General features: G+C 35.8%; 3 protein-coding genes across 14 annotated transcripts in view; 1 reads left to right on the top strand and 2 right to left on the bottom strand.

Moving 5' to 3' along the window:
- Positions 1-25,609, top strand: part of spri (Src homology 2 domain-containing protein sprint) — a 269,173-nt gene that overhangs the window by 156,678 nt on the left and 86,886 nt on the right. The gene's annotated exons all lie outside the window — the stretch shown is intronic.
- LOC141429603 (solute carrier family 22 member 1-like) lies at positions 7,853-11,723 on the bottom strand. 2 transcript variants are annotated; one of them, XM_074089999.1, is made up of 7 exons: positions 11,551-11,723; positions 11,311-11,452; positions 10,731-10,831; positions 10,355-10,506; positions 9,598-10,203; positions 9,101-9,282; positions 7,853-8,140 (listed from the first exon to the last, which is right to left on the bottom strand). In XM_074089999.1, exons 1-7 carry the CDS (start codon positions 11,715-11,717, stop codon positions 7,934-7,936), a joined length of 1,557 nt encoding a protein of 518 aa, XP_073946100.1. In that variant the 5' UTR covers positions 11,718-11,723; the 3' UTR covers positions 7,853-7,933. The 2 variants fall into 2 exon arrangements, with proteins under 2 accessions (XP_073946100.1, XP_073946101.1); XM_074090000.1 differs by lacking the exon at positions 9,598-10,203.
- On the bottom strand, positions 12,443-21,526 carry LOC141429606 (organic cation transporter-like protein). Of its 3 annotated transcripts, none has more exons than XM_074090005.1 (7): positions 21,301-21,526; positions 20,705-20,858; positions 20,424-20,518; positions 17,632-17,783; positions 15,791-16,396; positions 14,875-15,056; positions 12,443-13,679 (listed from the first exon to the last, which is right to left on the bottom strand). In XM_074090005.1, the coding sequence occupies exons 1-7, from the start codon at positions 21,465-21,467 to the stop codon at positions 13,488-13,490; spliced, it is 1,548 nt and encodes a 515-aa protein (XP_073946106.1). In that variant the 5' UTR covers positions 21,468-21,526; the 3' UTR covers positions 12,443-13,487. The 3 variants fall into 3 exon arrangements, with proteins under 3 accessions (XP_073946106.1, XP_073946104.1, XP_073946107.1); XM_074090003.1 differs by having other exon boundaries at positions 20,424-20,524; positions 21,301-21,525; XM_074090006.1 differs by having other exon boundaries at positions 13,488-13,679; positions 20,424-20,524; positions 20,705-20,846; positions 21,301-21,524.

Here is a 25,609-nt window from a genome sequence, read left to right as displayed (position 1 = left end):
GTCATAACGGGATCATTGTTTAAATAAATAAATTTATTATTATTATTATAATCAGCAGTATAGCGATAGTTTAACTTGTTGCTGAAAATTACTTTGATGAACACATTGAAAAATGGCCTAAAATAATATTAAATCCAACAACCATTCTACAGTTTACATTCTACAGTAGAAACCGTTGATAGCTTCTAATGGAGCGGCGATCGACGATGAAAGCATAATAAACAACATAAAACAACCCGTCTAAACAAAATACACCGTTCACATAAATTTATTTTTATTATTCCGAGATAATTTATTTCTCATACTCACACGTTTCCGGGAGAAATTATGCAAGTACAGATTATCCCTTGGATATTCTCTTTGCTTTACAATTTACAATTACCTAAGATATAATAAATGATTTTAAATTCACTGTGTTCGAAGGAAAACTTTAAGATGCAGCGGGAAGAATTCCAATGAAATGTCGGGAATAAAATCTAGATAGGGGCTGTCGGATACGTCAATCGATGTACCTGATATGGAAAGTAACGATATTATATTTATTTTAAAACAGAAACAATATATTTATTAGCATCTGTAGATAGATACCTATTCTGGATTAATCTTTTTTAGATGTTGTCAGAATAACTACTTCATGAAATTTTATTTACTTACATGTAGATAGCTCATCCTCCATAAGTTATTATACTCAGCTAGCTGTGACTCACAGCTTCGTCTGCACTTAGCGTACATTTTGCAATTTTTTTTAATAAAAAAATAGTCTGTGATTGTCTGGAATAGAGTTTTTTCATTAGTTAGTAGTTAGATTAACCCTAGATTATTATTGTAGCTTTATTTATCCATACAATTATTAACTAACGATTTCCTACATTACATAAAGTATAGATTACGTTTTAAAGGGCCTATGCAAATAGCGCATATTTTAGGCGCAGATGACGTGCAATTGACGCGTGTTGACGCGCTTCAAACGAGATTCAATAACTTTTATACAAGCTTTCTCGGTGCCATAAACGCGCGTTCACAAAACGTGCATCGTTTACACATAAAAATACGCCCCGTACATAGGCCCTAAGACGAATTCCAAGTGCATTGAGTTGAGCAATTGTGTTTAAATAGTTTTTCATTACTTTATCGACAGAATGAAATGTTCATTTCTGTTAGCAAAGCGAGGTTATTATTGCTAAACGTCAGGTTAGCGGTCATCGTGCTCTAATAACGACCAAGGTGATTAACATTGAACCGGGTACTACATAAGCAGAGAATTTACAATTAAGGTCAATTAGAATGAATGCATAACTGAGTAACAACAAAATTACATGCACTGTTTAATTGACGTTGTGTTTTCATCTATGTCCAAAACACTAACGTACCTACCGAATTTACTTTTCATTCTTTAGTTGCTCCCAATTAGTACCTACACAGTTAAACTTATAAAACGCCCTTCATTTTAAAGGGACACTTGCTTGACCGTGCAAACACACGTTGCTCAGTTAAAAAAACAATAAGACTGGGTTTGGGTGACAGTTCCATACATTTTGACACTACCTTTAACCCTTGGCTGGCTTGCAGTTAACTCTAAGTTAAAAGTTAACACTGATCCACGCAAGCTCACTTAAATGAGTTGAACTACATGTGTTAAGTACTTTGTACAACGTGGTAAAAACCTTTAAAATATCGTACTGTTAAGCATCTTTGTAGGAGTATTTATAAATAAGTAATAAAACAAAAGTGTATCCAACATTTCTTTTCATGATTTTGTCAATAAGGCGCTGCCTGTTCTTTACACATTTCTTATTTTTAACTATCTGTTGCCCGCGACATCATCTACGAAGAATTCGGTTTTATCGCAATCTAATCGGAACAATGTTATTTTCACTGGGCCATGTTTTGTCTGCCACAATCATCTATTTCGGTATGATCTCCAGCAGCTCGTAAAATATTCAGCCAGCACTTACAGTTCAGACATCCCTACGTGCGACTTGCAGCATTTAAGCCCAGTTATCCCCAAACAAAATTAGTCCAAGTAGGCTTTACATTGCAGCGCTCGATCGAACACTCATAACTTGGTAGCTCCACCACCCCGCAATGTAATGTGCATTGTCAAATTTTACTGAACGTGTAAACTGGGAAATCGTGCATGCTCGTTCCTAGTGTCGGTTTAAAACTTGCATGACATTACGTCTGTTCCTTTAAATTTCACCTCCGTCGACTGTTATTGTTCCAAACTTAGCATTGATGGTAGTCTGCTTAAAAAACATCCTCTAAAACAATTGTGATATGTTCCATCCCAGATTGAGCTAATTGTAACAAAATTGCGATTTATTTGCGAGGATTTTTGTACAAAGTGTCTTTGAAGGAAGAATTATGCGGGAACTGTGCAATTTTTCGATATAAGAACTATCCTTTGCGTTGATCTAGATTATAAATTATCTGTGTGCCACATTCCATTTAAATCCATCAAACCGTTTAGGTGATGATGATGACTGGTGATGATTAACAAACATCCAAACATACAACAATCTTCATAAATTTTCTCATTCATAATATAAGTGTGACTGCGACTTTTTCTGCAAAGAATTCGTTTAAATACCGCGGAAACTATGCAATTTTTCGTAATAAAACTATTATGAAATAAAATGAAAATTTATTGCGTATGAATTAAGGTTTTAGATTGCATTTACATATGCTTCAACGTAAGCATGTTAATTCAGATTATGGACTGTCTGTGTGGCAAATTTCGCTTAAATCCGGCGAGCCATTATTGTATTATCTATTCAATATTAATTCATAAACAATACAGTGATTTGTGTTTGAACTTACATAGTGCATGCACATATCGAGTAACAAAGATCCCAATATCTCCATAAACGTTCTCATTTGCAATATTAGTAAGATAGAATACAGTGCAGAAAATTATTCTTAACCAGGTAGGTACTGGCTTATACGGATACGACATCTCTTCAGTTATTGTCAAGCACGTAATTTTAAAGACAGCAAATATATCAGCCAGAAATTCAATTTTCCAGAAACAGCTTGCACGATGGGCGATTATTCTTCTCTGAAGTTCGTAAAACTGTCGCTAGAGTAGTTTCTTCGTGTGGCTCACACTCTCACGTAGTCCCTAGGGCACAACATTTTTTAAATAAGATGTTGGTCTTTTCAGTGCGTGACTATATTTTAAAAGCATCTGCTGCTATAATAGTGAAGTTCAAAAATCTATACAACTTACACCGGCAGTTAAAATTAGTAAAGAAAATTAGTTTTGCATCGGACAAATTAATCATATTATTGTATGGGTTATTTCTGTCATATTTAGCAGAACGTCTGCTATTGCAGTCAGTTGTTTTGTAAGGTTAACTACCGGTTGACATGGTCTAACTACTTGAACTCTACCCTTAATTACAATATTTTAGATATTAGATACACAATACGTGGTTATCTTTTAGGTAACCAGTAAAATGTTGGTCATTGAGAGTGTTAAGGTAATTTGTGATATTAAATATTCGACATTGCTAGGTGTCGGAGCACTGACCGTTGCCTGTATTTTGTAATCCATTGTTCACATCATTATTCAGCGCACGCATACTAGCCTTTGTTTGAATATTTGCTAAGGTTTTTCTCAACAGCGTACTTTAAACAGCACATTTTCCATGCACAGAGCTTGTTTAATTTAGAATTATGCTTAACGAAGGTATTTCAATACGTTTGTTGTTTTTTTTACAACCTTTTATTAGATTATGACATTGTACTCGTACGAGTACGTTTCAATTCAGTAATTTGATTGAGTTGTTACAGAACGTAATTTACGTTACAATACAGTTATAGATTTCGCTTTCCAATTTTCTCCAGACATGGTTCGATTGTGTTCTATCAGGCCGTGAAGAAATCGGTTGGCCAATTACCAAAACTATTCGGTAGTCACGTGCAGCCGCATGTAATGCTATATTTCCTACTTTCCTTATTAATATAATAGTATTCGAAAGCCATACAGTTCTGCGGTTGTCATGGTTGGGTGAATATGCGAGGGCGCCGGCACCTGGCCCCAACCGCCGGGCACATCACTGCTGCCATATGACGCTTGATCGATACCATTCACCTCGTATTTCTGTTTTATTGCCACTAAAACCATTAATTCACCATTTTGTGCACACTTTATTGTCGAAGTTTGTGAATGTACTAGCTTATAGCTAAGTTGCGTGATTCGTATCGTTCCTGCAAATTCAATGAGGTGATTATTAGGTGATTTTTACATCTATGCATCTTTGCCACTTTCAAACGTGTAAGTAACTACTATGCGATGTACATGGTTTTTAAATTTATTGTAAATTGTTTTCTTTACTCGTTTACTACTCACGTAAATATTTCCGGCGCAGCAATAAATCTTCCCAATCATTGTTTCAGTATCGCATTTATCTGCCTGTACGGCTGTCGATCGACACCCGGTGTTCGCATTAAGGTCGCAAAGCGCGCGTATTTATTTTAAAACGCACCAGTACATCGCTAGACATTGCGTGTGTTCCCGTGAGTCGCACGCTCTCATCTTTACGATGATGGAATATTAAAACAACAACTAAACGATCTGAATACAGCTTCTAATGCAACGTGTTAGAATACTCTTCGGTAGGATGTTTAACTTTGTTAATAGCTGCGTCTAATTACTCGACAGTGGCGGATTGAAACCGCGTGCCGTGCGAAATTCCTTTGAAATCTTTTGAAATTGTTTAGTTCAGTCGTATACCGTGCTTGCGTCCCATAGCATGTTCTCTGTGTCCTATGAAACTTCTGTTTGTTTTATCTACTTTAAGTGTGAGATTGTTAACTTTAGAATCAGTGAAGTATTGTGTTGGTTTTGACGTGACTGTGTTAATTTTGTGTTTGAGTTCATTGATACTGTAGTAAGTAGGTCACTGCAGTTCGCCGGTAAAATTATTGGGACGATGTTCATCATGATTGTATATTTTTAGCAGACACGTCTCGTTACTTTTTTTGCTACAATTGAAGTGAGTTCTATAATTTATAATATTGTTACTCCATTTATCAGAACGGGTTTTAATATTACGGAAAGTCAATTTATGTTTCCTTTAACACGAACGAGATTCATTTCATTCATTCATTTTATTACCCGCTTCGGCCTTTAGGACATGGTTGGTATCTTAAAGTTAATTGAACACATAATATTTTTTAATTTCCTCTATTCGTAGGTAAAAATTGAGTTTCATGTTTCATCAATTTATGGCGGTGTAGTTTATGATAGGCTTGGAGCATACCTACTCTTTTTAAGTTATTAGCGTTTACCCGCGGCTTCGCACGCGTAAATCATTAGATACAGCAGTTGAATTGAAATTCCGGGATTTTATTAAATTCCCGTGGGAATTCTCTAAAATTACATCGTGGTTATCATTGACGTTAAATTTAAAACAACCATGCCAAATTTCATGACTCTAAGCCCAGCGGTTGTTATTTCGAGATTTTATCCCTATCCCGTGGGAATATCGGGATAAAAAGTAGCCTATGTGTTATTCTAGATGTCCAGCTACCTACATACCAAATATCATGACTCTAAGCCCAGCCGTTGTTATTTCAAAATTTTGACCCTATCCCGTGGGAATATCGAGATAAAAAGTATCCTATGTTTTAATCCAGATTATAAACTAACTTTTTGCCAAATTTCATCCAAATCCGTTCAGCCGTTTCAGCGTGAAGAAGTAACAAACATACTTACTCACTCACAAACTCACTCACTCACAAGCTTTCACATTTATAATATTAGTAGGATGTACTTAGATCCTTTATGAATTAGGGTAAAGTCGTTACTGCGTTACATATCTAATTAGTGAATGATGTTTTTCCATGGTATTTTGTAGGATAAGTTCATATTTACCTTGGCTTCATCATATCAATCAGCTTCAGTAAACTTCAGTAAGCTAGTTAAGAAAGCGAGAGAACGAAACGAAACGAATACGAAATTTTCCGTTAAAATACGATGGCAAAACATTATTAACTACTTCTATAACCGTTAGTGATGTGATGGAGCAGTCTGCGTCTCGTCTGAGGTTTCCTTTACAGATGGCTAAACGTGTTAGTTAGTACCGCATCTCACAATGTATGGCTCCTTAGATACTGCCATAAATTTCAATTGTCTACTTCTAAATACTCAACTAATACCTTATTGATCTATTTGTAAATATACCTACTCAAACTTGAAATATCTCGTTTTGAATAAATGTCTCAACTTCGTGGTTACGTGATTACTCAAGTTACAAAGCATTGTCACACAATTCTGATTTATTATTAAGATCGGATTCATACTTAAATCTCCGTCGTTTGTTTTAAGCTGCATCGACGCCTCGAATTCCGAAAACGTTTAAAATTTTCCGACCAATATATCATCTCTTGCATTCTGAGAGGCATCGCCTTAGGGCTCATTTTACATAAATATTTGCAATTAAAATTAAGCTTGAGCACCCTATCCGTGCTATTATTCAAATTGCACGCCACAGGAGACCACAGAAAGTTTCAAATTAATTAAGAGGGTCATAAGACGGCCCGTTAAGGAAACAATACTAACCCCTTGGCTTGCGTCCTTATTTATAACGGTCTGGAGGACTATTACAGACGTGGCCCCTGTCATCATCTCGCGACTCTTAGACTACCCTCGAATATCACATAATTGCTGTCTATTGGGTGTTAAACTTAACCGTCTGACTGACGTAAAACTAGTTATACAAGTAGAGCGTTTATTGATCCCTTCATAAACGTTGTAAACAACACCATCGTATTTTTTTAATTAAAACTGAATGTTAAACTATATTAGCTTAAGGCTCGCATAATTTTTCAGAAGTTCCTTGGTGAAAAATTGAACATTCTGTTTAAAATGCATGTGCAAAATGCGTCTGAATAGGGTGGCGTCTAACAAATCAGTCTGCTCAGGATGTATTGGAATCCATTGTATTCCTGTTCACACCGCTCTGAAGTATTTGCAATTGGAGTATTTTTAATCAGAAACGAGAGCAAAGTAGAAGACATCTACTTTTCGGAAATATACAGGTAATTATATAGGTTTGTTTTTTTTTGCATAGCAGTTACAAAAAAGTCAAGCTCCTGCAAAAAAATACATTGCAACAAGTCATGTAAACGCGGGCTTAGTAATTATTTTACTATTAAAAGATAATCGAGGACAGATACTTAACTATGACTTTTGTACCACCGTAGATACCTCAAGAACGGCAGCAAACAAATGAACAAACTAACGCTATAGCCCTCCGTATAAACCACTTAATTCAAAAAACTTCTAAAACCTCTGAGAGTTACTATATGTATATGTACATAATAATTATTACAATACCAATAGATAATTTATTTTTTCTGTCTCCTGCGAAGACAAAAATATCAAGGTATTATCAAATGACAAATAATGCTTAGAAACACGAGTTTTAACAGGCGCTAATGGATAAGGAAATTTGAAATAAATCTATAAAATTATTTTCTGCACTTACGTAATTTTAGGTTCATTAAGTAATATCGGAAATAAATAAATTCTTGCCTATTTTCTTATATAACTTCAAAACCATAAAATTCGAGATTCTCACCACAAGCCCATATTCTTAACGTGAGTGTGATATGTCAATTGCATTATTTTTCTAATTTACCCCAATTCCCCAAACGGGGCCCCGCGTTTAAAATTAATTTATTTACGTTACCTATACACATCTTTTTTTGGGTCACCGACTAACGTGTGTAGAGGTACCAATTTTCAACCCAAGGTCAGCAGTTAATGCGAGATTTAAACCTTACAGTGGCTTTACGCAATACCTATACAAAAAATGTAGTTGTAAGAATAATAAAAAAAAAATATGGTCAACATTTTAATATCGGAAAACGTCCTTCGAGAATCAAACCAAACCAGAACTGGTTCACAACAGTTTTTCCCTCGTTAGGCTTCATTACAATTTTTCCTTGCGATTCCAGCGCGATTTTCCTCTAACTGGACATCAGTTTTGGTATAACTCAACGCTTCGGCCTGTAGCACTGTGTCAGGGAGCGATTTGTCGCCTGTATCTGGCACGAGGATCGTCACAAGTCCTGCTATGAGCGAAACCACGCTAAATAAAACCGTAGACAAACCCGACCAGTAGACTCTCTGAAAAACATAAAGGTTTTAAAATAATTTATCGAATCAAAAGTATAAACACAAAATATTATTATTAGCTAAATCACGTGGTGGCCTAGAGGTTTGACCTATCGCCTCTCAAGCAGAGGGTCGTGGGTTCAAACCCCGGCTCGCACCTCTGAGTTTTTCGAAATTCATGTGCGGAATTACATTTGATATTTGAGGAAAACATCGTGAGGAAATCTGCACAAACCTGCGAGCAATTCAATGGTGCGTGTGAAGTTCCCAATCCGCACTGAGCCCGCGTGGGAACTATGGCCCAAGCCCTCTTGTTCTGAGAGGAGGCCTGTGCTCAGCAGTGGGACGTATATAGGCTGGGATGGATGGATGGAGCTAAATTACTCCGTCTTCATTCGCGCACGTCTTTGGTCTTTCACCTCGTCTTTCATTCACTTCATCTACCTAATTCCATCATCTCATTCGATCAGTTGTTCATTACATCACTCATTCCTGCATTACTTTACGAAAATACAAATAAATGAACTGAATTCAAAACTTACTGAACTTAGCAAGCAAATTGGTTTTGTTCATTAAAAAAAAATACACAAAATAAATAGTTATGATCATGTTTTTAGTTTCAAGTGAAACTGTTATTTAGAATGAAAAAAAAACATATTTTTGTGTTGATAATCCTTATTTTCATCGTTTGGCGTGGTAATAGCTTAGAGTCTAACGCGTGTTCACAATCGTTTTCACCATCTCTTTTTTCAAACAGTGTGTATGTCGGCGGCCGATCGTAAAATCCGCCAGATCACGAAATTCCTAGGCATATCGTGAAATGGGGCCATTTCATGATATGCCTAAAAGTTGGCCAGGCATATCACAATGTGCCTAGGAATTTCGTGATCTGGCGGATTTTACGATCGGTCGTGATTGTGATAGTACGCGTGTAAAAAAATAAGCATTTGTCAATATGATTGTATACGGTACCAATAATGGAGTTTGTGGTGCTGCTAGACCTCCAATCCGCCCCACAGACGAACAGAGTGCGTGCATAGAGTTCCTGGTGTACGTAGGGAACAGCTCAGAAGTGAAAATATACGTGATCGTAAAGAACGTGGTAGATACCAGCTTACCGACCATGTATATCGAAATAGTAAGCCACAGAAGATCTGAAAATTAAGTTATGTTTAGCGATTCATTCATAAGAATCTGGACCACAAAAGGTATAATATTTGAAAACATGTCCGAATTTCTGTATATCACAGCGTTTTTCTCAAAATCTATTGATGAAGTGAGTGAGCATGAACTAGGTATCCAAACACAAGAAAAAATAAGAACAACATCCAGCATTAAAAACATCATAAAAAGCAGTAATCAAAACTGCAGTATCGTCAAGGTAGCAAAGTTGCTATACTCAGGTTTTTTTCGAGCGCACTAAAGCATTGTATTGAAATGTGCATTATTGACAAAATGTGCAAAATTACCATTAGGTATGAACGGCTGTACAGCACAAAGTACTGCACAAGCCACAAATGAAAATATCAATGGTAATTTCCTATTAAACTTATCCATTAAATATGCCGCGAAGATGTTGCCTGGTATTTCCACAACAGATGCTAGGGCATAGTTGATGAATTTATTCCCTTTCAAAAACACCGAATTTATTGACAATCCATGGCTCACAAAAGTCGAAGTAATCCACCATGTAACGCAAGCAAAAAATGTTTTCAAAAGAGTTCTTGATTTCAAAGTGGCCACTAGTACAGTCTTAAAGTCCAAGCTTGCGTCTTCTTCATATGAAAGCATGGCTAAATTCTCTTTTATTTCAATTTTATTCATTTTCGATGCATTATCAATAATCTTCACTGCTGCTTCTGTGTTTCCTTTACTTAGAAGCCATCTTGGACTTTCGTCTAAGTAGTATATTGCACATATAAAGAGTAGCGGTGGTGCATACAACGTTTTTAAGAAGGTTCGCCAGTAGGAGATTAGCCAGTACATTAAAGGGAATATAATCCCACCAATGGAAAGCCCTATTTTACACGCGGTGGTATACTTTACTCGCGATTTGGTGGCTACCAATTCTATTGCTGAAAAGTAAATGATTTTTTTATTAATTGGCTTTTTGAAATTGCAAAATAGATTCACAAACGTAAACGAAACACCACCAAGAACTATTTAATATAGTTAGTACATTACCATACTTGATCATGAAACCCAATTTTTACGATTTGTTCGTACATAACATGTATAATGGTGAGCTGGGATCGCCGATTGCTGCTTCTAAGAACTCTAATAGGACGTAAAACCAGTAAAAGTTGACGAAACTCTTTGCTAGTCCACACGCCGCACCTATTAGTCCAATTATGATTATTAAGGGTTTCCTTCCCAATCTAAAAAAAAAATCAGAACATTATTAATTATAATGCTATGCGTGCGTATGTTTGACTGAACGTCCTGTAAATGGTTTTCATCATACAATTGATTCCAAGTCTAGTCACTGTAAAACACACTGTTACCGTTTAGTCTTTGAAATAAAAAAAAATGTTAAGGTCTATGAAGGAGCTGTTGAAGGGCAACCTCCCTTGACACTTAAGAGGAACAAGTACCTACTTACTTGTCTGAAAGTGGTCCAACAATAAGAAGGCCAACCATGTATCCAAAGTTATGTGCTGAACCAACTAATGTTCTCTTCCAATCTTGACAAGCTAGCTGAAACTGAAAAGACAATCAGTATAAAGGCTTGTGAAATATTATAACTAAGCGATAAGGTTGCCTGTATCTCGGTGTATTTTCGTTTAGTCTAAAAAAATTAAAGGAAAATCGGAGTCCAGGAAGTGGTTGAAAAATGGTTTGCATATTTTTAAATTTCGGGTTACTTACATACATACGAACATTGCAAGTTATTTAACTTAAAAGCTTGTAAAAAATAGAAAAAATACAAAAAAAAAACACGGACACTGAGTTCTGAACTGTAATTTAGTAAATAAACATTTCAGATTTCAGAAAAAAAAGTTACAGGAACGTTGTTACAAAAATGTTTTGTATGAACAACACTGGTCTTCCGTTGGGACCACTTTACCTATCAGTGTGATTTACTATATTCTGTTCATTAAAGAGCCATTGTATTGTATTATACTGTGCATGTACCTATTGCTTTAAAAATATTCACGTTAACCAAGTAAAGTTTGGCTTACCTCAGCGGCAAAACTATTCGGGTTATCATAAACCCATTGGGTGCATAGCTCAGGGTTCGTACACCACGACAGCGCATCATGTGCATTGCTGACCTTAAATAATGCACTGCCATTATTCCGAGCATCGTGGTTATCAACACATCTGATAAGGGAATGTTTTTATACATTATACTTTATTACACAATTCGCGCGTAGGCCAAAATACAAGGCTATCATGTTGTTTTAACTAAAAGTACTTGCCTGTATTGGACCGCTTCTGTTACAAAAACGTGGTTATTGAATATAATTCCGGAGTATATCATAGCCAAAGTAATCCACACGGCGGTGACGGCATGATAGCGACCATAAACACTGAAGTTAACTAACACATCATCCAGATAAACCTTGTCTAATAGAGGCTGAGACATTATTGCAAAAAATCATTGCAAATTTAAATAGTGCACTGCCCAGCTCAGGTAAATACCTGCTGTAAACTGCCATTAAATGGTAACAAGACAACACCTAAACACACACTAGTCTATAGGTGAAGAATTATAACGTAAAACCATTAAAATTTGTATTATGTCTTAGTGTGATAAGGTATAAATTTGAATGGAACATAACCATCGTTATAAAGTAAGCGGCCTATAGTTGGCGGCAGATTGATTGCAAACATTCGACTTTAGCATTTAGCCGCTAACTTCACACTTAAATTACCCTAATAAATTAAGAAGTTCTATAACAAACTTAATCTGAAAGTAAAATAACTGTCCAGCGGTGGTGTAGGGGTTATAGCACGCAGCACGGATTGCTGAGGACCTGGGTTCGATTCCCAGCGCTGGTCTCTTTTTCTGGTTTTTCTGTGCATCCATGTCTCAGTTTGTATTTTCGAGTAAAATAACTATTTTTAGTTATTTTACTTTCAGAATAAGTTTGTTTTGTTTGAAATGAAAAATTCATTTTTACAATAAGAAAGGAGAAGACTATTGCTTTACATGATGCTTATTGTTTTACAAATAACATTATTTATTAAAATTCTATTAACATGTATAAGGTACTGGAGCGTTGGTATTAAAACTGACAATAATGAGTTTTATGAGCAATTCTATTCAAGTTATTACTTATTAAATCAAATAAGTAATGGAATATAATGTAACAACTTTAGTTTGCACTTAAGTTGTCCTTTAGAAATATATTAAAAAAAAAATCCTAAGCGGTACTTATCTTTTAGCCGCTAGCTCGATTACATCCAAACTTAGTAAGTACGGTAAAAAGGGTCTCCTTCTAATCCATGATATCGTTTGTCCAAAAATCACATACCACTTTTGCTATAAACACTTTTGACATATCATTCATTTGCCATAAATCATGTTCCTACGTCCTAATGATCATAAAATCATAATCCATAAATTACTTTGCCTAAGAAGAAGAAAGAAGATTAATTTATTTGCCAACATGAACAATACAGGATGCCTACATTCATACAGAATACCTAATGCTCTAAATCCCTTTGTATTAATTTAGTAAGACATAAAACTTACGAGTCATAATATAGAAAACCAAAATATTCAATGCCATACTAGAGTAGGCGTCGGCAAACCGCACCTTGCGAGCCTTGGGATAGGCAGAGCACACGAAACGTTACCGCTTCGGAGACACTTTTCGCAATTTTAGGTTTTAAGTTTGAGAAAAACGGTACAATAGTGGCAGGTTGCTAGCCTGTCGCCTACGGTATACCTAAACCTACGAGTATATCCTCAGTCGCCTCTTACGTCATCCACGGAAGAAATGGAGAGGTGTAATTCTAACCCGACACCACACGGGACGGGATTTATATTACAAGTAGGATTATTATTATGATTAAGAATTTATGTTACTACATAGATGATAACGGCAACCAGTATTAGGATATGTGACTATTAGGACAAATGATCATTAGTACTTAAGAAAATAGAGCAAATAAGCATTAGGATATTCAATATTAGGATAAACAATATTATGGCATTTACGTTAGGACAAACGTTATCATGGCAAGAGATCATAACAACCAGTTATTATAAAATTTGACATTTACAATAAGGACAAAGTATATTATGGATTTCAAACTTCTGCCAAATCAGTAAAGTCCAAACAAATGTAAAAATCTAACAATAAATATATGTCTAACGTAAACAGTGAATTATTTAAAAAAAAGTGTTTTAATCCATTATACGAGAAGAAGTTTGCCTTTCTTCGAAATCATTTTGTCGGGTGTTACTCAAAGCTTCGGCCTGTAAAACTGTGTCTGGTAGAGGCTTTTTGCCTGTTTCAGGCACAATAATAGTCACGAGTCCTCCTATCAGAGACGCTACGCCAAATAACAGTGTAGGCAATCCAGGCCAGTAAACCATCTGAAAATGTTATAGAATATGAAAAGATTGATCACACTATGACCTAAGTATGGCCTTCAAATAGCAAAACTTGTACTTTGGATGTCAAACAACATTTATCCACATACCGGGTGTCTTTAAATTATTCCTGAATATTTCAGAAGATGGTTGAGTTATTTTTGATTGAACACCCCTACAAAGGTATTTTATGGATTAAACAACACACACACACACACACACACACATACATACATTAAAAAGAGGCAAAGTTAATTTTCAGTCATGACATTACATCTTAGCTACTCAGCTATTTCTAATTATTCATTTACAATAAGTTGTCCAAAATTGTTGACGTTTAAGGGAATCCGTGGTGGTACAAGCCGTGGTGGCCGAGTGGACAAGCCGTGGCGGCCGAGTGGACAAGCCGTGGTGGCCGAGTGGTTTGACATATGGCCTCTCAAGCAGAGGGTCGTGGGTTCAAACCCCGGCTCGCACCTCTGAGTTTTTCGAAATTCATGTGCGGAATTACATTTGAAATTTACCACGAGCTTTACGGTAAAGGAAAACATCGTGAAGAAACCTGCACAAACCTGCGAAGCAATTCAATGGTATGTGTGAAGTTCCCAATCCGCACTGGGCCCGCGTGGGAACTACTGCCCAAGCCCTCTCATTCTGAGGGGAGGCCTGTGCCCTGCAGTGGGACGTATATAGGCTGGGATGAAGGGGATCCCATGCCCCAATGACTTTCGATCTGAATTCCTTAGTTTTCTAATATTTTTTGTAGCTTATTATATTAACAACAACGGCTTTAAGCAATATGGTATCCCATATTTACTTCAAAGCTCATTGTCTTCGAGATATTTGGCATCAAAATTGAACAATTTTAGGCCAAAAAACTGGTTTTCTGGCAATAACTTGTGTGTTAATTAGTTTCAAATGAAAACCCTCGACCAGTTTTTAGGGACGTCAAAGATGAATCCAAATATGTAGATTTCGTATATGTTAGATCTTTCACGCCATAACGAAATAAGTGTTTTTTCAGACAATGTTTAAAAAAATGAAACAAAATTAAGTAAGTATTCTAATTTTTAAAATTCGGTAGACAAAAATGGAGACAAAAGATTGGAGAAACGATAGCCGTTTGACTTATAATTCTATCTGTAGTGCAGAAGTAGAAGATACGATTCCAAACTATAGGTAGCTCCTTAATATTTACCAATAATGGAGTTAATGGTGCTGCTATACCACCAATCCGCCCGACAGATGAGCAGAGCGCGTGCATAGAGTTCCTCGTGTAAGTAGGAAATAGTTCAGAAGTGAAAAAATAAATGACTTCGCTGAACATGCAGGAAATTAGTTTGCCCATCATGTACATCAATATGGAAAGCCAGAAGAGATCTGAAATTATTATGTCTTGTTAGGCTACGTCTATTGTTTTGTCTTGCGAAAGGTAGTTACTACGATATATGTATGTAGATAGACTAATTTTTATGCAAGTAAAGGCACTTGTCCCACCGTCGACGATAAGCGAAAAGCGAGCAGAGCGAGTAACTAGAAACGAGTGGGCGAGCAGTGAAAAGCGAGTGTTCGAGCACGACGGGCGATTACTCGCTCCACTCGCTCGAGCCGGGCGGCCGCCAAGCTAACAGCGCTGAGCGAGTATCGCTGAGCTAGTTTTATAGCTCTTGTCGCTGCGACAAAAGATGTAAGAGGGCCAATCAACTTTTTTACCGACACTAATCTGTCCGCGACATTTTTCAAACAATTGCAGATTTTTTGTAAGTAAACATGTTTTTTCTGTAATTTATGTAAGCTATTAAACCGTGAAATATCTTGTTGTAAGTACGATTTTTTGGTAACGCCAGAGACAATTTTGATAACGCATTGGTAAAATAGTTGATTGGCCCAAGAGCGAGTTCTCGCCGGCATTGTGAACCGCCAGCGATCGACTATTAATATATGTGTCTCTTTTACTCACACAGGATCTTATATCTTTTGTTCGTTTCTTGAGTGAGAAAATAGTCGATAGCCAATCGTTTCCTCGCCGGCGGTGAGACAGCTGCCAAAGAGAAGAATCAATTGCCTACCTCTAAACACTACAATAATAAATGATATGTTCTTTTTGTACTTACTATTTGGTATGAACGGCTGGCTTACACAAAGCACCCCGCAAGCCACGAATGACCACATCAATACCACTTTTCTATTAAACTTATCCATTAAACATGTCGTGATTACAAAGCTCGGAACTTGCACTGCAGCCGAAAGGGCATAATTCACATATTTATCTCCATTCAAAGATACTGAATTTATTGATAATCCATAGTTCGCAAACACTGCAACGATCCACCAAACCATGCAAGCTAAACATGATTTCAATAAGGCTCTGGATTTGAATGTGTCTGTTATTGCCGTCGTAAAATTCGAGCTGTCGTCTTTTTCATAGGTAAGCATTTCTAAGCTCTCTTCTATTTCTACTTTGTTAATTTTAGCAGCTTTATTTAAAATTTTCACCGCTGCTTCTATGTGTCCTTTGGTTAAATGCCACCTTGGACTTTCGTCCAGAAAAAAAAATGCTAATATGAAGAGAAGTCCTGATGCATACAATACTCTTAAGAATGTTCTCCAGTAAGAAATCAACCAGTAAATTAAAGGGAAGAGAACCCCGCCAATAGGAAATCCCAAAGTACATATCATTGTATACTTAACTCGAGATTTGGTCGAAACCATTTCTATAGCTGAAAAAATGATAGATTAGGTCTTGGTAGATTTTATAATCGTTTTATTTCGATTCGCAGAGCTATTTTTACTACAAGTCTGTTCAGTATAGGAATGGACAGAAGGAAAATAGGCTCTTTATAGTGTACGCTTTAGGAAGTCATTTAATAAATTGCATTTTTTTAGTATACGGTCTAAACTTATTTCTAATTAAAATATCGAAGACGTCAATATTCATTAACTAACTGTTGCCCGCGACTCCGTTCACGTAGAATTCGTTTATTGCTATCCCGCAGGAACTCAGCAATTTTCCGGGATAAAAACTATTCTATGTTCTTCCCCGAGACATGTACTACCTGTATACCGAATTTCACCTGAATCGGTTCAGCGGTTAAGACGTGAAGAGGTAGGTAACAAACAAACATACAGTCTTACAAACTTTCGCAATTATAATGAATATCAGTGAGATTAACTTTGCTATTTTTCATATCATAATTTAAGAACAATAAAAAAAAAACCTGTTTTGTTAACAGAAACGTCTTCCTATAAAATACCTAAAGAGGCAGAGGTAAAGAACATTCTGCAAGAAACGGAACGTTTATAATATTGTTAACTCAAGAAATATTCTGTACATTATTTATAGTTTTTAATTGCCAGTTTGAATCAAAATGTGATGACCTGTAAGCATATACGAATAGATAACTTTTCACAACTAAAACACTGCACCAAATTTGATGAAATTTGGAATGGAAAATAGCTTGAACTTAATAGCATATTTTTAAACAGGGGATGAGAGCGGATGAGCCCACGCAACACAGTTATTAAATACGAATCGAATTAATATTATGTAGCAAACTACGTATTCATATTGTGTTATTTTGTAAATACATTATGTATTAATCTACATAAAAAGTAAACAAAATTCTAACTTTATCTTATTACTTCTTTTATTCATCATCATCATCAACATAATTATTACGATACGACTTCACAAAAAAATGTTTAGAACCCCTGCTTCTGTGACCTTCTAGAGTCCAATGTTATCCTGAATGGACTATACATTAGTTATCGTTTACAGCTCGGTAGAGTAAGTATTTCAATTTGTCTATAGTTGTTGTTTTTTTTTAATTTTGTTCTATTTTCATTTCTGTAAGTGCAGCTCGTATTAAAAGACGCTATTAAGACCTGTTAGTGCTTATATTAAATTAATCTTATGTTCTCTGTTCTTCAGGTAAAATCATGACGGAGCTCTTACCTAGCATAAATAACGGTGAGTGAATTTCACCGAATGCTGCTTCCAAGAACTCAAATACTATGTAAATCCAATAAGTGCTGGCGAAACTTTTTGCAAGTCCACAGACCCCACTCGTAACTCCAGCTAAGATAGCTAAGGGTTTCCTTCCGAATCTGAAACAAAACAGCAGGAGATTTACACTAAAAACTACTATATTAAAGTCACGTAATGTACAAAGGCAACGAAACAATAGTTATTTGTGCAACAAGAGAGCAAAGTTGTTTTTTGTTGCGAGTGTTGATTTTGAATCCCGAGTAAGCGAAGGATTCTATAATTGAATCACGAGCGTTAGCGAGTGATTCTAGGTTAGAATCCTGAGATCAGCAAGGGATTGAAATACACGAGATGCAAAAAAACTTTGGTCTCGTGTGACACATACAATTTTTCACCTCAGCAGCGAGAACATAATTTAAATGTAACATAAGAATAAAACCACATATACCCACCTGTTTACAAAACAAACACATTTTTTTAAATAGAATCCGATTATTATCAAATGTAATAATTACATTTAAAACCATAAAAAGAGTCCAGTAGCTACAATAGAAATCGCATACTCATAACATGCAATCTTAACTTCTTGTACTAATGTCACACTTATTTTTTAATACTGCAAAAAGCCTCATCTCGGGGTAATTGAAAAGGTTGAACAATTAAACCTTTAAATATGATTTTTATTAAGATTTCTATTACATAAACATAAATAGATTTGTTAAAAAATCATTGAATTTAACAAATAATAAATATACTGTAGAGGCAGTATACGGAATTCTTTTATAAAAAAAAAAACAAGAGAAGCGGCTTTCGTGCAACGAGGTTGCATACTTTATTAAAAGATCGGGAAAATTTACATTTTGGAAATATTCCGATATATTTTTAATACCAAAAATTTAATTTATGTTTGTAATCGACAAATTTGATCCTATCTCTTGCTTTTTTCGAGTTGAAGTGAAATGACAGATCAAAGTAAAGTTCAAATATTTGGAATTCAGTGAGTAGACCCAACACTGTACTCAGCATTTAAAAAATAATTAAAAAGTTACTTTGTCTCACGGAGTGAGCAAAATGCAATTTTGCTCACTGATTTCTCATAGCAAAACCTGCCTGTTTGAGGTGCTGAGGTGAAAAGTTTATTTTAAGATCAGCTGAGACTAAAGGGCAACACACACAGAAAGCGTGCGCGGGTCGGGTCGTGTCCGCCGCGGGAGCCGCGCGGTTCGTTGTATTCACACAGAGAGCGGGTCGGACCCGCGACGGGCCCGCGGCGGCTATCAATGTTGCCAGTTTAGTGACTTAGTCCCTAGAAGTGACGACTTTTGCTTAAATCATAGCGACCGCAAAAAAGTTTTGACGACAGAAATGGTTTAGGTATCTGGCGACTTTTGGAGTACAAATTAAAACAGTTCTAGAACCAATAATAGATACGACATTTTTGTCAACTCGACACAGAATTATACAGTGCCGCGAGATATATGTGGAAAACGACAAACGCGCTTGCGCACCAAGGTCAAACTTTATTTACTTACTTAATTAAATCCAATTTATGGAATGATGGGCGATGGATGAAATTTTTAAAAGTGGCTGATTTTTTTTTATAGAAAGGAATAAGCTTATACTAGTCAATGGAAAAAATAACAGATTTTTCTGTAGTACCTACCAATTAATTAAAAAAAATAAAATAAATAAATTTTATTCTCGCCTAAATGAACCAGCTACTGCGCATGAATACAGTTTTTAGGGTTCCGTAGCCAAAATGGAAAAAACGGAACCCTTATAGTTTCACCATGTCTGTCTGTCTGTCAGTCTATCTGTCCGTCCGCGGCTTTGCTCAGGGACTATCAATGCTTCAAAGCTGTAATTTTACATAGATATACTTATTATGAAAACTATCCCAACAAAATGGTAAAAATTAAAAAAAAAAATTTTTTTGGGTACCTCCCATAGATAGTTTCTCATCCAACCCTATAGTGTAGGGTCTTTTAAATTAAAAGCATTAGGGGGTTACTAAGACGATTTTTCGATTCAGTATTTTTTTTGCGAAATATTCAAATTTAAAGTGAACATTTTCATTAAAAACGAGTTTTAGGGGTTTTTAACTTAAGCCTTAGGGATAAATATTTTTGAGAGTTGGTAACACTGCGCTCGGCTCGCGCTGTTTGTGACGACGGGCGACGGGCGCGGGCCCGCGCACGACCCGCGCCCGCGCCCGCGTTCTGTGTGAAGGCGTCCATATACCGCCATGCAAATACGCCCGTCGCGGGCCCGCGCACGACCCGCGCCCGCTCTCTGTGTGTGTTGCCCTTTAGTGTACTATGATGCACGTTAGTTAATAAGTTAAAGAAGATAAAACTGCATAAATTTTGCAAAAGTATTATTATATTTTTTAAGAAGATAATTTTTATGGAGGTTATTTTGAACATTAGTTTGAACAGAACTACAGTAGTTCTTTAAATAAACATTCATGAAATGAATTTCTTCAAATTATTCCGAAATATTTTTGTGGGTAGTGTAGGTAGTTTTGATTGAACATAGTATGTAAATGTTTTCCAAATTTTTTATTGTGGTTAACAAATATTTCCATACATTGATCGATGTTTAACCGTATGTCGAACTACCCCAAATAACGTCCTGAAATATTCCAAAAGAATGTGAAGACGTAAAATTTTGTAGAGCAATTTAAAAATAAACAATTACGTATTGCATATACAAAAGTATAATGAAATTTAAAAGGACTTAAACAAATATTGTCTTACTTATCTGAAAGTGGTCCAATTATAATAAGGCCGATCATGTATCCAAAATTGTGTACGGTCCCCACTAAAGTTCTCTTCCAATCTTGGCAGGCTAACTGAAACTAAAAGGCAAGTATTGCTTTGACAATATAGCCCCATTTAGACCATGCAATTGTTGCATTACAATGCAGACTTGAAGGACAATGAATTCAGTTGATCAAACAAATACCGCAATGTTGTGAAACTTGCATGCAAGTTCTCGCATGGTCTAAATCTAAAGCATTTTCTTTGACTTTTGTTACCTCTGCAACAAAACTATCTGGGTTGTCGTAAATCCATTGCGTACACGTTTCTGCGACTCCACATAACGTTGTCGTATCGTCTACCTTGCTAACGTTCCAAGATTCTTTTGCGACTCCACGAGTGTCATTGATATCAGCACATCTGAGAACAGAACTTTATAAAGTTTTGCCGTAAAACAACTACAATGCAACTTTGCATTTTTGTACTGTGATTTCTAAATAGTAATATAAAAAGTTCATTATAATGTAAAAAAAAAACTTGTGATAGGAGATGATAATGCACGATTTTCCTTTTTCTCACAAATACGTAATGACTACATACTACAACCAATGCTTTTTTTTGGAAATATATGTTCACTGCGGTCATTTGTTTTTTTTTTAACAAAATATTGTAAAATTTTCATTTTTACCGACTTCAAACTGATAGAAAATTGTTTCCATTGTTAAAGTAGTCTGCACTTTAAATCAAATTACTGACTTTACTATCATTTATTCCAAAATACCACATGATACATAATGAAAGCGTTATAACAATCACTAAATAATTACTAGACGTATGTAATTTTCTTATTTTATCTTTTGTGAATTTGACTTACCTATATCGGATATCTTCTGCAACAAATATGTAATTGGTAACTTTGATGGCATTGTATATGAAAGACAAAGTAATACATACAGCGGAGATCGCGTGGTAACGACCGAAAATATTAAATCTGTCCAGCACTTTGTCTAAATTAATTCCATTTAAAAGAGACTCCGACATTGTTATACAAAACCACGTAAAGTTTCAAATATTTATATGGAAGCCACCAACCACAGGCAAAGAGCTCCGATAAACTACGGTAAAATATTTAATTATCATTAAGTAATAATTTGAGAAAAGACGTTAGTAGCCTACTTCATAGTTTCAGTAGAAACAGGTGTAAAATAAATCTACACCTGTCAGGTGTGCATCGTAACATTCAGAGCGTCGAGTGTACGCATTCTTATTAAAATCTCAATTACTTTAGGGGAAGACATCGGTGACAGGCTATTTAATAATAATACTACGCAGCGGGAATAAAATTAAACATCATTTTAAATTATATCAATTTGATTACACCATATAGCACAAAGTACTATCGAACCGGTTGATTCCTGATCTATGTAAGAACGTTCTCAAAGTTAGCGTCATAATGATTTTCCTTCCTAGGCAATATCGCATTACCTAGCAAGGAAAATCATTATGACGCAAAAAATGAATGGGCCCTAAAGTAGAACTCATTATTAGTAAACTCATTTTACTTGAAGGAAACGTTTTTTTCAATACAGTTGCTCAAAAAGTGCTCTTTTTTGGCTGTTTAGCTTGTGCAAGGTTCATTTTTGCGCACTAGTGCTTTTTACTTTGCCATTTTTTTTAAATTTGTGCTTCTTCCAATTCATGATTACCTACTTACCGAAGAGGTTATAATGTTAAATACAAAATTTACAAGTTAGATTTGTAGCTCATAAGGGCATTAATAATAAAACCGTTTATTACGTTTCACTTACCGATATTGAACCACTTCTGCAACAATAATATAAAATTGTTGGCGTTTAAAGCATTGAGCATAAAAGCCAAAGTCATCCATAAAGCAGAAACGGCGTGGTAGTCTAGATCGTCTAGATTTATCTAATACCTTTAAACGAGAAATTCTTGTATATATATAAATATATAATCAGGATCTCGGAAACGGCTCCAACAAAGTAACGTGGGGGTTTTCGGGGATGACAAATCGATCTAGCTTGGTCTTATCACTGGGAAAACGCTTACTATCGAGTTTTAGCAAGAGCAAAGCTCGGTCGCCCAGGTACTTGTTAAACTAATTAAAAAGTTCCAATATGTCAAAACCGCCACCACAGGCAAGCAGCTGCGATAAAATACGGTTTAAAATATGAAGTTGTTAACTTTATCATTTAAATGACACTTTGAGAATAGACTACAGAGTGACCAACTTATGTATGAATTGAAAACGTTATAATGCCGTTCGCATAAAGAGCAGCATTGTTTGCTCTGATTTACAGAAAAGTTGGTCAGTCAGTGTATTAATATTTACCTACAGTAGAAACAGGTAAAATAAGGGTTCCTAGTTGACTACGGAACCCTAAAAATACCATGCTTGTCAAGTGTGCAAATGTGTTAGGCCTGTGTTTGTATCACAGCCTGACAGTAAAATCTTCGTCTAAGACCAATGCAATCAGGTGTAAACAGCCACAAACAAATAAGTTTCTACCCTTTTTTTTTATATTAAACTAAAAATCAATCAAAGCAATCAAAATAGATCAATAAAACTAAAAAAATATATATAATAGTAATGCGTGAACGATAAAAAATACATAGTAGGTGAACAATTGTTTCCACTGTTGCTATTTAATTTCCTCTCAATCGAAGTGAAACGCGGAGTGTAAAACCCGAGCATTAAACCCATTTCCCCCTCCCCTCGACGTGTCTATCCACCCTCGACGTTACCGGCTCGGGCGGTTATATGAACGCCTCGGGTAAAATGGCACGTTTTATGCTCTTGTTGTATAATCTACTTTTTTTTGTTAGGTAACACAAAACAAAATAATTTGTGCGCAAATAAAAAACAAAGAGTTACACTGTAGCCTATTACAATAAATTATATTCTACAGCTACTCAGTAGCTTCAGAATAGAATTTATAGATATATAAATACTTTCATAACTTACACCAAAAAAAAATGTTTTATCGAGGAACGCTTAAAGTATCTTTCTTGGTGTCTTTTTACGAGCATAATAAACTGCTTGCACTCATTCTTTGTCACCGCCGTGCCCCCACCACACGGTGAATAAAACGCATCTTATAAGTCTGCAACGTCTGAAAAGTTACAAAGATAAATTAATAATGCTAAGGAGGATTTTTTTTTCAGAATATTAGTTTTGAGGAAAATTTCAATAAATGTAGGTGATCTTGTTAGGTGGGGCGATAATGATATTCATAAAGGCTCAGACCGGGTTGGAGTAGGAAATAAAAATCGAGCTCAAGGGCGTACCATACGAGCCTCATGTACATACATTTAATATATCCTGCAGTGAACTGAGACAGGCGGGTTATGATGATGATACTATTGGAGTCTAGGAGATAGGAGTAAACTATTTTTCTACGAGTATTGTTTGGTCCAAAAATCCTGTACCCCTAGTGTAAGTTTTCGGTTACAAAATACGTCTCGATCGCGTTCGCGTTAAAATCTCAATTTATATGGAAACACGAACAGCGCCTCTAGCGGAACGTTTGCGATGTTCGTGTTTCCATACAAATTGAGATTTTAACGCGAACGCGATCGAGACGTATTTTGTAACCGAAAACTTACACTAAGGGCACTGAACAAACTTTTTACAAAGTCAACGTAAAACAGCTATTACTTTACACAAGTAACACTAATTCTATCAATCAATTCCATCCAACAGATGACTTGCAAATTTGTACAAGATACATATGTAAGTAATAGACACTTACGTTCGTTTGACAGATTCCTTGAAAATAATTACCGACATTATGCTCGGATATGTATGTGTCACAAGGCCACTTTGCCGTGCGGTTTGTTTGACATTTGATTCCCTGGTTGAACAGAGATGGATATCAGTGATGACAATCGTGTTTCAGTCATATTTGTACTTACAGTGGTATTTCTGACCCATATTATTTAGTCAAGTAATAAGACATTACGAGTATAAGCACTATAAGTGATAATATTTGTCCTAAAACGTGGTTCATAAATTAAGACATTCCTCAATTACTTTTAGCAGGATTCGTATGGCAATCGGTTATTATTCGGCATCCCAGAACCTAATGGGTTATTTACGAGTTTATTCACTTGTGAGAGCAGTGTTTCACGCCGTAATCCCTGGATCTAAAGAGTAAGTACAGCGAGCTGTTCTCATTTCCGTTGTTAAAGCTTGAAAACAACTCTTATGTATTAGGTTTAAGGAGCACTTGGTTTCACTTTGTGTGGCCTGGCATACATGGCGCGAGTTCGTCCTGAATTACTGCAAATAGTTTTAGAAAATACGAGAGTCTGTAGTGCCTGAAGATTACTGATAAAAACAGTTTTGTAACCCTTTGGAGAATTAGCTACCTCGCCTTATTAAATTAAAAACATATATTAGGTATGCCTGTCGTTATTGCAATATCTTAAAAATAATTTTAAAATAAATAAATAAATAAATAAATAAATAAATAAATAAATATTATGGGACACTTTGACACCAATTGACCTAGTCCCAAACTAAGCAAAGCTTGTACTATGGATACTAGGCAACGGATAAACATACTTATATAGATAAATACATACTTATATACATATTAAACATCCAAGACCCGAGAACAAACATTCGTGTTATTCACACAAATATCTGCCCCGGCCGGGATTCGAACCCAGGACCTCAAGCTTCGTAGTCAGGTTCTCTAACCACTTAGCCATCCGGTCGTCAAATAAGTGGGCGTGTCATGTGAAACTTTGAGGAAGTCTTCAATAGAAGTACTGTCGCTGCCAAGATAATAAACATTACATAATTGTCTGAATTATAATATTCATTAATAGTAATAAAAAAAACCCATCGATAGGAATCATTACCGTTCTATTGTATTTTGACAAAACAAGAATAAAGCAATACTAAAAGAATTTCCTTGCTCACCCGCGACCTTACAATACTATTGATAGTTTGTTGAAATAAGTGCGTCTATACTATCGATAGCTACGAGTACCTAGCTAGCAGCTGCGATATTAGCAATATTATCGAATAACTAAGTGGTGGTGGTGGTGAAGTGGTGGGTACCTCTCCGCAGATAACGCTATATATTATCTTTTATCTAGTTTGGCGAAAGTGATCCCACTGGCTGGCGGCCAGGTCTACGACAGACCAAATA

The sequence above is a fragment of the Choristoneura fumiferana genome, chromosome 7 (genome assembly GCF_025370935.1).
Source record: "Choristoneura fumiferana chromosome 7, NRCan_CFum_1, whole genome shotgun sequence".
Lineage (NCBI taxonomy): Eukaryota > Metazoa > Arthropoda > Insecta > Lepidoptera > Tortricidae > Choristoneura > Choristoneura fumiferana.
This window is presented reverse-complemented; position numbering and strand designations above follow the sequence as displayed.

Excerpts from the sequence above, each read along its gene's own strand:
- LOC141429603 (XM_074089999.1), bottom strand. The coding sequence starts at position 11,717 with ATGTCTCAGCCTCTATTAGACAAGGTTTATCTGGATGATGTGTTAGTT. Across the intron at positions 11,453-11,550 it reads ACAGAAGCGGTCCAATACAG|ATGTGTTGATAACCACGATG; the intron begins GCAAGTACTTTT and ends TTCCCTTATCAG. Across the intron at positions 10,204-10,354 it reads CTCACCATTATACATGTTAT|CAATAGAATTGGTAGCCACC; the intron begins GTACGAACAAAT and ends TTTACTTTTCAG.
- LOC141429606 (XM_074090003.1), bottom strand. The coding sequence starts at position 21,467 with ATGTCGGAGTCTCTTTTAAATGGAATTAATTTAGACAAAGTGCTGGAC. Across the intron at positions 16,397-17,631 it reads CTCACCGTTATTTATGCTAG|CTATAGAAATGGTTTCGACC; the intron begins GTAAGAGCTCCG and ends TCATTTTTTCAG. Across the intron at positions 15,057-15,790 it reads CCAGCCGTTCATACCAAATA|ATCTCTTCTGGCTTTCCATA; the intron begins GTAAGTACAAAA and ends TAATAATTTCAG.